Genomic DNA, 12,191 nt, shown 5'->3' on the forward strand with positions numbered 1-12,191 from the left:
ACCACATCTCTGTCTCCCCCCGCCGGCAATCCCGTACAGGACTTAAAGGGGAACGCAAATGTTCAAAAGCTGACATTTGCGCTTTTGACTGAGCCGAGCTTTAAGGTCACCAACGACTGCAAGTGACATTTTCGGATCCTTCTCTTCTTAATATCAACTTCCAAATCAACAACATATAAATTTGCGTTCGCTATCGAGTGAGACACGCGCCCTGCACTCGTGGCCAAAATTATACGTCAACCATCAGCAGTTGCCATTCACGAAGTACTTCGCGATACGTATTAAACACCGCTGCCAAATCCTTCGGCGGCCGGTTTAACCAGCCAAGCCAGCTCGACTGTCTGCTCAAACTGCTGCTCACTTTTACACAACCCGGACACGACGCACCACACATACGTGACATTTAGATGGTCGAGATTGAGCTTTCCGGGGGCAAGCAAGTCGCCACGCATACATTCGTGGCCCGACGTGAGATGATGCTTTCTCTCGCGCGGTTGCTTAAGCCCTACCGTCCCGGCCTGGCCTGGTCTGCTTTAATTTGTTCCGGCCCATCCGGTTTAAACTGCATCCGGCTTTTCGCTGGTGGTTGTGGACGACCTTGTCTCTTTTTTCGACGGTGGCCCAACCCGAGGCCGCCACGTTTCAGCGTGTTAAGCGTCGTTCGTATTTTGGAACGTATTTCTTCAAACCACCTACGTGATATGGCCGGCTGACTGGCGGCCATTCGCCGCTTTCACGCCGCTTTTTGACCGTCGCCAATAAAAATGTGATCTGATTTTTACGTCGAATTCCGTTTCCGTTTCGTTTCAGAATGCCAATACAGGCGCCCCAATGGACAGAGTTTCTCAGCTGTCCCGTTTGCTGCAACGAGTTTGCGGCGAACTCGCGCCCACCGATCAGTCTAGGGTGCGGACACACCATCTGTCGCACCTGTCTGGCCACGCTCCACCACAGACAGTGCCCCTTCGATCAGGTGAGTCCTAGAATGGTTGGTTTTTTGTATATTGCAGGTTCCAGAAGTATCTCAATCTGTTCGTGGTACAATTACTGTGCCGAAGGATTATGGAATTAATTTTATTGAAGTTTTCGTTGCCTTTTCGCTGATGCTTTTCATAACGATTTTGGAGAGTTGTGTCGATTCTTTTTGTATCTTCTTCCATATTAAGAATTTCGAACTTTTTGTTGTATTACTTTACGTTTTTACCGGAAGGATCAGTACCGTACTGTCTCTTCTTTTTTACTCATACCACTGTGTCCGGTCGGTTCCGGTTGTTAATTACGTGTCACTTTGACAGTCATCTTGTAGCACTGAAACAGATCTGTTGAACTATGGTTGATTTTGATGATAGAGTCGACGTTCGCAGATGTGTCTATGCTGGCCAACGAAACTGGCCTTACAAAAACAAAAGTAAATGTTAAGGTTCCATAATATCAAATATCAGGGTAGTCAAACAAGCGTGCACTTTTTCATTTGGTTATGAAAAAACGGCTCAGTATTGTTCGATGCTTGAAATTTTATTTGAAAGGTTAATTCATGCAATTTATGTATCAAATACAATTTTGATTGCAGAAAATTGGAAATAGGAAACATTTATTTCCAAAGTTGTAGGTCGTCAACTCATTCGTCAAAAGCACATTTCATTGAAGCAATTTCCATCTCGGTGGCTACGTTAATAAACAGTATTGTGGTTCGAAAACCCCACATATCGTGCAAGAGAAGCCAATGCACCTCCAACGAGTGACTGTTTGGTGCGGATTTTGACTGATTGGTTCTTCGGTGAAATTGAAGCTGAGAACTTGGACGGCATTTGCTTTCAACAGGACGGCGCTACGTGCCATACAGCGACAGTCAGAATCGATATTTATTTTATGCGAACAAAGCAGCAACTATTGACAACCTCAAGACCCAAATTCAAGTTGCTATTGCCGAAATAGGACCAGATACAATCGAAAATGTACTCAAAAATAGGTCGACCGAATGGGCTACTGCCAAGCAATCGTGGTGAACCGTATAATTTGTTATAATTTGGGCTTTCGAAACACTGTATCAACCTGAGCGCAAACCTTTGAGTTGGTTCTGCTTAAAAAGTCGCGTTTAGTTTTTTAACATTCTCTGGAAAAAGCCTTCAGGGCTTAGCGATTTATTTTAAGCGACGATAGCACGATGGAGTCACTATTGTTGGCCAGTTTTAAAATGGTCGTTGCTTCCTATTCGACGGTGCTAAAAAGGATGAAACATATTTCAATTAGTTCTTGAAACTAGTGAATGAACCAATATAAGGCCAGCAAATATTATGGAGAGAACGAAAAGCGACGTTTGGAGATTGGACCGAAATTGATGCTCGGCGCATTCAATTTTTTGATCTGCCAATCTGGTCGTATACAAGCAATTTGTTCCTTTTTTGCTGTCTACACGTAGCGATATATCGTGGCAATTGGTTTCATACAAGGCATTGCTGCGATATATCGCTACGTGTAAACGGGGCTTAACGTGAGAATAATTGCCTCGCTTTAAAAGCCATTCCCTTGACCACCGTGACCGATTAGTACTCTTGGTACGTTCTATTTTTTGCTTTGTAACCGAAACGCACAATCCAAAGGCAGACAAGCACAGTGTTTCTTCCATGGCTGTTTCCATGACACTGAGATCTGCGATTGCAAATCGCAACGGTACATCGTGGCGTGTAGACGCTCCACCTTGGCTGCGATATATCACTGCGATTAATCGATACAAGGCATTGCAGCGATATATCGCAACGTGTAAACGGCCCTTAAAGAATTAATTGTGATGAAGATCTCATGAGAGCAATGCATGGTCAATGAATAGGAAAACAATCTTGCATTTTCTGTGATTTTCTTGAATTTTCTCTGTCTACTATGTTTTGCATAACGACGATGTTACATCCAATTCGTTACATGTTCGATGTTACACCCAAAATTAATGTTTCGATTCAAGCACTATATTTTGAGGTACTTTTAGTTGTTGGACCACATTTTTGAACGTCTTTTATTTGTAAGCACTTGGTTCTGCTCTCCGCTTTGAACGATGTTTTTCCCAGTATTCTCAATTATCGAAAGAGATTATTGTTACTTTTGTTCCACTTATTCCAAACACTTTGTCAACCGCAACCGTAAACTTACAATTTTCCTTATTTTTCCCCTCTTTGCAGACTGTTATATCGACTGATTTAGACTATCTACCGATCAACAATGCACTGCTGCAGCTAGTCAGCACTCCGGTGGTCCCGCCGTCCTCGTCGTCCACGTATGGCAGCAAAGGAAACGGAGGGGGTGGTGCTGCGCTTGGTGCTGCTGCTGCGCTCGCCAATGGTGGCACCTCATCGCCGGGGGCGAGCTCTCAGGGAGCGGTCTGTGGGAGCCGAAACAATAGCACCACCAGCAGCAGTAATGGCAGCAGCACCAGTAGCGCTAGTAGCAGCAGCAGCACCAGCAGTAGTAGCAGCAACAGCAGCTCCGATGGTAGTGCGAGCAGCAACTGTAGTACCGCTTCCCCGGGGGGCAGCCTCAAGAGTGGCCCGGCGGCGGACCCGGATCTGAGCTCCACCAGTGTCCAGAGCTTGAACGCGGACGATCTGCAATGCTACAAGACTGCCAAGTCCTGCATCGAGCAGCTGGCACTCTACCTGAAACCATGCCCGGCGACGTCGCTGGCCACGAGTGGCGGCGGCGGTGGCGGTAGCTCGACAGCGGGACTGAGTGGCGGAAGCAATGGTGGCGGCGGCGGCGGTGCTAGTTTGCTGTCCCGCCAGATGCAGCGGAAGCTGGTGATCCTGGTGAACTGCCAGCTGATCGAGGACGAGGGCCGGGCACGGTCGCTGCGTGCCGCGCGCTCGCTTGGCGAGCGCACGGTCATGGAGCTGATCCTGCACCACCAGAACCCGCAGCAGCTCAGCACGAACCTGTGGGCGGCGGTGCGGGCCCGCGGCTGCCAGTTTCTCGGCCCGGCCATGCAGGAAGAGGTGCTGAAGCTGGTGCTGCTGGCGCTCGAGGACGGGTCGGCCCTCTCGCGGAAGGTGCTCGTGATGTTCGTGGTGCAGCGCCTGGAGCCGCACTTTTCGCAGGCCTCCAAGACGAGCATCGGGCACGTGGTGCAGCTGCTGTACCGTGCCAGTTGCTTCAAGGTGTCCAAGCGGGAGGGCGACTCATCGCTGATGCAGCTGAAGGAGGAGTTCCGCACGTACGACGCCCTGCGGCGCGAGCACGATGCGCAGATCGTGCAGATCGCGACGGAGGCGGGCCTCCGGATCGCGCCCGATCAGTGGTCCTCGCTGCTTTACGGGGACACCGCGCACAAGTCGCACATGCAGAGCATCAACGATAAGCTGCAGACACCGCAGTCGTTCGTACAGTCCGTGCAGGAGCTCATCATCGCGCTCCAGCGCACGGGCGATCCGGCCAACCTGTCGCCGCTCCGGGGCAACCTGAAGCACCTGGCCGGGATCGACTGGAACGCGGAGAACCACATCCCGAGCTGGTCGGAGTGCTCCGCCGCGCTGCAGGCCGTCAAGCGGGTCGTGGCCGGACTGGTGGAGTTTGTGCAGCACCACGGCAACCGGAAGCTACAGGAAGCGGGCCACCTGGCGCACAACCGAAACTACAAGATTAGCCTGTGCCGCGACCTGAACCACCGCGGCACGTGCCCCCGCGGACCGAACTGTACCTTTGCCCACTCGGAAGAGGAGCTGGAGAAGTACCGGACGAAGTTGCGCAAGAACCATGGCGCCGCGCTGCGCCCTCCGTTGGCGAACGGAAAAGAGGCCGGTGGTACGGCGACGGCGGTTAACCGACCGCGATCGGACCGCCTGATGGACTACGGTGGCGATGGTGGTGGTGGAGCGATGCATCAGAGTTCGTCCTCCTCGCACGGGTACCATTCGTCGGGTGAGGAAGCGTCTCCGGTTCGCTATCAAAAACCACCGATGGGTCACCACCACCGGATGGTGGACAAGACCCCGCTCGGGAGTGGGGCCAGTGGTGGCAGTAACGGCCCGGGACACCATATGGGTGGAGGAGGAGGTGGTGTGTCCATTCACGCGCTCGGCGGCGGTTCGGCGAATCAATCCGGATCGACGATGAACGGCGGTCGAACCGGGTACGGTCATCAGCAGCAGCAGCAGCAACATGGAGGAACGTCGGGAGGAGGCAGCGGAATGAACTATCACCTCGCTCGTCCACCTCACCATGGCCCTCCGGGACAGTCTCAGGGCGTTGGGCACCATCACAACGCCGCTTCGATGCGTTACCGTCCGCCCCATCACATGGTGTCGGGCGGAGGGCCCGCCACTGGAGGTGGTAGCGGAGGCAGCAGTGGCTACCTGGGAGGCCCCCCTCACCCGGGCATGCTTCCCCATCACTACGGAGCCAATAGTAACCATCACCACCACCATCATCTCCCGGCGGGCGCTTCCGGTGGTTCCGGTTATCCGCCAACAGCACCGCAACAACCACCACCGAGCGGCGCACCGGGGCAGCACTCCGGTCTGGAGCAACATCATGGCCCCCCGCTACCGCCGCCACCTCCACCAGCTACCTCTTTGCACCATGCACCGTTCCACGGTGGCCAAAGCATGGCGCAACATGGCGGAACGGACTTCCACGGAGCTTCCGGTTCGGAGAAGCACCTCACCGATCAACATCACCACCCGTCGTCGCACCATCACCATCAGCAGCACCATCAGCAGCACCACCAGCAGCAGCACCAGGCTGGCCTGCACCAGGGCGGCCAACAACATCAGCAGCAGCAACGCCGCGGAGCAGCAGGTTTCGGTGGATGGGAAGGTGCCGGTGCGGCCCCCGTATCATCTCCGGGTGGGTCACTGCAGCACCCTCCCATCGTCGGTGGTCCCCATTTGTCCGGTTCCTCGCCCCACTCGCAGCCGTCGCCAACGCCGCAGGGAAGCTATCCTCTGATGGCGCCACCGTTCGGCAAGAGTGGCCAACCGGGAGGCGGTGGCGCGCCCATCGCCAACACGCCAGCGACTGCCAGCTCGGTGTCTCCCCACGGAGTTCCCACGGGGATGGTTTCCAAGTACGGTGCCAGCGGTGCGGGTTCTGGACCTATGATGCATCATCATAGTCAACACTATCACCCGCACCCTCACAAGCTACCTCCGCAGCATCCAGCGCGCACCGATTATAAAGACAAGCATCACAACGGTGCCGTTGGTCGCATGGTGGGGCCACCAGCCAGCCATGCGGCAGCGGCGGCGGGACCCATGTCGGCGTATACTGCGGGTGCGGGTCGTAATGGTGTGACGGGAGCACCACCACCAGCTCATGCGCACTATCCCGGCGATCCAACGGTCTCGAATGGAGCCGGTCCGGGGTCACGCAACAACGGTGCTGCAGGCGGTATCTTCCACCCGATGCCTCTGCAGTATCAACGGGGCGGTGGCGGCGCACCACCACCACCGGACGCGGGGTACGCTTTCCCGAAGATGCTGTTCGATGGAGCGCCGGCGGGCAAGAAGCCTTCCTTCACGCAGCAACTTCTCAATCAGCACTTCAGCGATCTCGGTCTGGCACCGAACGCACCCGGCAGCGGTGGCACCATTCCGGTTAAACCGGACACGTTCATTCGCTCCGACTCGCTGCTGGCGGACGATGATGCGCTGCTGGTGGCGGAGCAGGACTTTGGCTCTGCCGCCCAGTACGGCCCGATCTCGCGCATGAATCCGATCGGTACGGAGCGTATCGATCTAGGACTGACGCCTCGGCCGCCTGGAACACCGAGAAGCACCACCGCCGGCATCGGGGGGCGCGACTGGTGGGCTAGTTCCGTTTCGATCGGTGAACATTCGCCAACCAACAGCAGTTCGGCAGCTTCGTCGCCATTCTATCACGGCACGGGAAGTACCGGCACCACCACCGGTGGCAACGTGGCCACAGCGCAACACCACAAGCATCCATCGACGTCGTCGGCGCACCATCACCGTCACCATCATCATCCGTACCACAGCAGCAACCCGTCGCAAGCGCAGCAGCATCAGCAACCGGCGTCGTCGTCGGCTCTCGTTGGTGGAAAGGGACTCCCGCCGCCACTGGAACCGAACAACAACACGCTCGACTACGATCTGCGTGCGGTGGAGAAGAAGGGGGTGCTCGATTACGATGATCATCCGACGGGTGCGGGATCGGCTGATTGCTGTGGCGGTGATCCTTCGGGCGGTGTCGATACACTGCAGCCGCCGGCCGGCCCAATGGTTGCTCCGGGTGAGCAAACTGGCTTCCTGCTGCAATCGCTCGTCGGCAGCTCGCCTGCCATGAGACCGTACACAACGCATCCGTACGCGTCCCCGGACGGCGGTGAGTCGATCAAGCCGGACCATTGCTCGTCGCCAGTACTTGCCGCTGCCGATCGTACCAACATCGACGAGCATCGTAAGATTGGCGACATGAAGGTAAATACATCGCCCCCGGGGGAGGAACAAAGTTTAGAACAGATCAGAGTATCCCATTCTTATTCCTCTACAGCTGGCGTCAGGAATGCAGTCACCAGCACCGGGAATGATGCTGTCAACTTCGTCGATTGTCGCCGGGGAGGTATCATCGGGCGCACCGACACCGGGCAGCATGTGGAACAATCTGCTCGATCTATCCAGTCTCAAACCATCGACCGGTGGAGATCAAATGGAGCTGGTGGAAGGCAGTAACGCTGGGTGCAACAACGGTAGCGGCACACCCTTTAAGCTTCAGACGATGATGGACACTTTCATGGGCAGCAGCAGCAGCAAGGCAATGTACGGCAATCCGTCGTCTGCCGCTGGTGGTATGCTAAGAGGGCCAGGAGAAGTAGCAAGCGATCATCAGCAGCAGCTGCCCCATAGCTACGCCGCGCTCGGCATTGGTCTGCAGCAACAGCAGCATCACGATGGTGGGGGTCGGTGCAATGGTAACGGTGAAATGGGACGACTTCATGAGATGCTGAATGTAACGACCACTGCCAGCAGCCAACCGACGTCCCCAGGCAACGAGGAGCAACGCAAAGCCAACGCATACAAGGATCTGACTGATCTTCGTGTAAGTTTTCGGGTTTGTGGCGCGACGATCGCTCAAGGGTTGTTCGCTAATCGTTGTTTGCCTCCATCTCATCCCATCGTCCCATGCCTTGTAGGGCCAGCCACGCACTAACCCGACGACCGTCATGCTAGCGTCGGTGACATCGGCCTCATCGTCCTCGCCTTCAGCAGCCTCCTCCTGTACGACGGCACCGGCCAGTGGTGGCAGCCTCAACCTGCACATCGATCCAACAACGGTCGCTGCCGCCTCAATGTGGAACAACCTGCTGGATTTGTCCAGCCTGAAACCGGCGGGACTGACGGGAGGTGGTTCATCGCCAGCGCTCGGTGCGGTAGTAGACACCGTCGGTGGTGGTTCGGCGGGAGCCTGCGATAATGGCGGTGGTGGCACGCACATCGGTGTTAGCAGTAACAACAGCACGGGCAACGGTAGCTGTGAAGATTCGTACGAAGCGGGTATTGCGGATGATATGCGCGAGTTGGAGCTAAGACTCGAGACAGAGCTGCAGCTCGACGAGAACGGTATATAATGCTGGATGCAGCCAGGTGGTTTGTGGGCGAATTGTATGATTTAATCGAAGCGTAGAAAGCGCGGTCAATAGTAGTAGTGCAGAAAGAGAGAGAGAGGAAGGGATACACAGGGCCTAGCCCTTGACCGATACGATCACGTGCGATCGAACTAACGGCACCGAAATGGTTAATGGGTTTGTCGAGTACAGCTTATTGTTGTATGGGTACTGTTTTTTTATTTACTATTATTATTATGCTTTATTCTGCAGTCGATTATTAACCGTCTCAATTTATACTGTAGTAGTTACGCAAAACGTTGGCTCACGTCTATGCTGAGCGGCGGTGTGTAAAGTTGCTCCTTCCACAAGGAATTTGAAACCTCCGCTTGGTTTTTCCGTACGAAACAAAAGAGGAACAATTTGTGCGCCACGTCGCAATAACAGGAAATGTGTTTAAACATTCGACTTCTGCTGTGCGGTTTTAGAGATTCTTAGTAAATGCTCTTTCGGAGAAATGCACTCTGATGGTGCGGAGAAGGAAGTGAACGGAGAAAATGTATAACAACGTTCCGGGAACGTTTAGGGTACAAAAACCGATTTGTTTGTTAGTACGTTTATGATATGCAGCAACTTAAGCGACAAAACGAACGCGCGCGGAATCGAACTAATGCACCTAACGTTTGGCTTCGTTTTAACGTCTCGCGGCAGGGAGGGGTATCGATACGGAGCACCACACAAACCATAGACCGCGGCTGCAGCCAGAATTTTCTCCGTGACGATACCTCTTCCTGCTGCTTGTACCGCTTCCTGTAGCGGTTGACATATTAGTGTTGATATAAGTTGTTTAGCGTTAAGAGTTTGTAACCTATGCTTTTCGCACACAAGTGCTGTGTGAATGTTAATAGCGAGTGTATTTTCGGTGGTGGATTGTCTTTTTTGCATAGTCAATGTTGGTTTGCAACGGTGGCAGAAAACTGATCCTGAGCTCCGAAGATAAACGAGAAGGGAACGATACGATGAGATGATCCAGATGCAATGCTAAGCATTCTTATTTAACATTTAGCTATCTTTAGCTCAATTAACCGAATGTTTTATTATTGTTAAAACTTAACTACCTTTAGCGGCGACCCCAATGGGTTGGGATGATGTTGATTCGACGCCACTGTGACATCTGTGACACGAAGAGGGCATTTACACCGTGTGCTCTTCGTTGTTTCTGTAGATTCGTGCAAAGGGAGCACAGAAAAACATATTATTGTGCTGATAATACGATAGTGTTGTTTAATCACGTTCGGCGGGTCGCCGCATTCATTGTTTGTTTAATGTTTTCTTTTTTTAACTATATTATCAATCGCTTCTAAAGCTTTTAGCCGTAGGATTAGTACATGGTCTGGAATCGATAATTTTATTACTATTTTATCACACACGCGAAGAGCCAAGCACCGGATGCGCTTAACGAAGAGTGGCATTCGACCTACTCCCATGCACCGCCAGCAAAACAGAATGTTAAGACAAACGAACACGGATAAACATATTGTTACTCTTTTATATTTACGTATAGTTAGTTAAAGCATGTAAAAAGGTAGCGAAACCTCTCCCTGCCCCACACTGCTAGCAAAACAACGTTTGGGTTTTTGCTTATGAATGTTGCAATTTAGCAAAATAATACTCTACTCGAGATCGCAAGTTAGAAAATTTACTAAACCCCTCTCTTATGTGTACTACAGTGGCGTGCCTGTAATCGATAATTAGTTAATTTTTAGTCGCTTTTTTGTCCCAGCGACGCACTAAGTACGGAGCAAGCCGCGGAACGTTCGCAGAAATGCGTATTTAAAACTATTTCTTAAATTGATTCGAATGGTTTTTGGTTTTCTAATGGGATACGGGTGTGTTTTTTTTATATTAGTAGGAGGATTAGTAAAATTGTAAACCCAGATACACTCAAACACGTCCAATCTGTCCACGCTTTAGAGATCGGTGCGCCATCGGTTCTTTAGCTAAAGCACTGCATTGCGCCATTAGCTTGATCCGGTAACCCGCAGGGTAAGGGTTTCCGCTAACATCTCCCTTATTTTGTGGTTTTACACAACGTAAGGAACTAGAGACAAAAAAGACGCTGCGCTTCGAAGGGCGCATAGCCAAAACCCACCTCTTTCTTCTTAACGGGGCGTATGCCGGCGAGTCTACCCGAAACAATTTTTCGTGGTCAACTGGCGAAAATGCAAATGAATCAATATTGCAAATGACGAAACGAAACAAATGATTTAGTAGCGAATGAAGTACACACACTGTACACACAAGAAAGACATTACGACCGTCATGGGACAGTGATCGAGCCGATCCGATCTGCGCTGTGAGACCTTTTCATGCTACTTGATTGGCCCCACGATAGTTGCATTAGCGCGTGGGAGAAGCGATAAAAAAGTCTCGCGTAGGCATGCTTAAAAGCTACGATACTACGAGGACAGCTTGAAAACAAATCTTCATGATCAGACCAGGGGCTCCGTTCTGGATTATGGCGACCTACGTACATTTACTATACATTTTCAGGCTGTAAAATAGCAGTACCCTCTTTGCGGTCGATGAGCTCGATCGTCGTTGGTTTCGCTTTGGTCAGTTGAACGATTGGGGCTTTTATAAAGCTGTCCTTTGCCGTTAGACCGGTGATGTTCAACTATCAAGTGGCGAATTGAGTCGTTCGGTTTGTCGAACGCGAAAGGGTGGTGCAATTTTGTTTTCTAAACCCAATGGGTTCATCGTGAATGGTATACATTCGTCAAACAAAAAAAAAACATATATAAATATATCTATATTTATTATAGTTAAAAGAGATTGTCAGGGAAAAATAGCAACATAGTCTGCTACACCTTTTTTCCGGTTCGGTCGGGAGACCCACAGATCCCGTCGTGGTTTTTTTTGTTATAAGAGCATGCAATTTGAATCAATTTAATGATTCCAGCAACGATTGGATGAGAAAGAGCAGCATATAAAAAACGGGGTTAATAAAATTAAATATGGCATAAGTGGCAATAGTTAAAGAAGAACAATTGAATCGCACTGTACGATGGGGCGATGTTGCCCGTGTGTGGATCGTGCACTCGACAGCTAGATTACTAGCATTCAAAACCGACATACGACAGTAATGGCAACAGCAGCAGCACATAAAGCGATGTAGATAGTGTTTAGATGATTTAGCTTCAATAGTAGTTTACTAACCAGAAGGAGGGTACGTCAGTAGAAATTCGGTAGAAAGAGTACCACAGCAGGCTTTTGCTAGCAAAGTTAAGGAAGGTGCGCAAGCGTCGGAAAGGCATCGTAGAATATGATGCATGCGAAACGAAAGCCACAAATCTTTTCGAACAATCATCGCTTTGCGAAAGCGCAAAAACAGACACACACACACAAATAGACACAGAAAAAAACAGACAAATTCGAGCACTCGACCGAAAGCGAGCGAATGAAAAACAAAAAACAAAAATATGACACAGAACACCTAAACCGTTTATATATATATGCAACCCTATACATGGCAGGCGCTAAAGAGGGCATAAATGATGGTAAATGGAAGAAACAGAGTTAACATTTAATATACATATATATATATACATACATATATATATATGTATAAATATATATAAATATC

At 51.2% G+C, this 12,191-nt stretch overlaps 1 protein-coding gene across 1 annotated transcript; it reads left to right on the top strand.

The window, feature by feature from the left end:
* Positions 1-811: 811 nt before the first annotated feature.
* On the top strand, positions 812-8,569 carry LOC128279022 (hornerin-like). Its single transcript, XM_053017743.1, has 6 exons — positions 812-973; positions 3,171-5,621; positions 5,898-6,941; positions 7,047-7,421; positions 7,495-8,040; positions 8,135-8,569. The coding sequence occupies exons 1-6, from the start codon at positions 812-814 to the stop codon at positions 8,567-8,569; spliced, it is 5,013 nt and encodes a 1,670-aa protein (XP_052873703.1).
* The last annotated feature ends 3,622 nt before the right edge of the window (positions 8,570-12,191 follow it).

Source organism: Anopheles cruzii, chromosome 2 (assembly GCF_943734635.1).
Source record: "Anopheles cruzii chromosome 2, idAnoCruzAS_RS32_06, whole genome shotgun sequence".
Taxonomy (NCBI): Eukaryota; Metazoa; Arthropoda; class Insecta; order Diptera; family Culicidae; genus Anopheles; species Anopheles cruzii.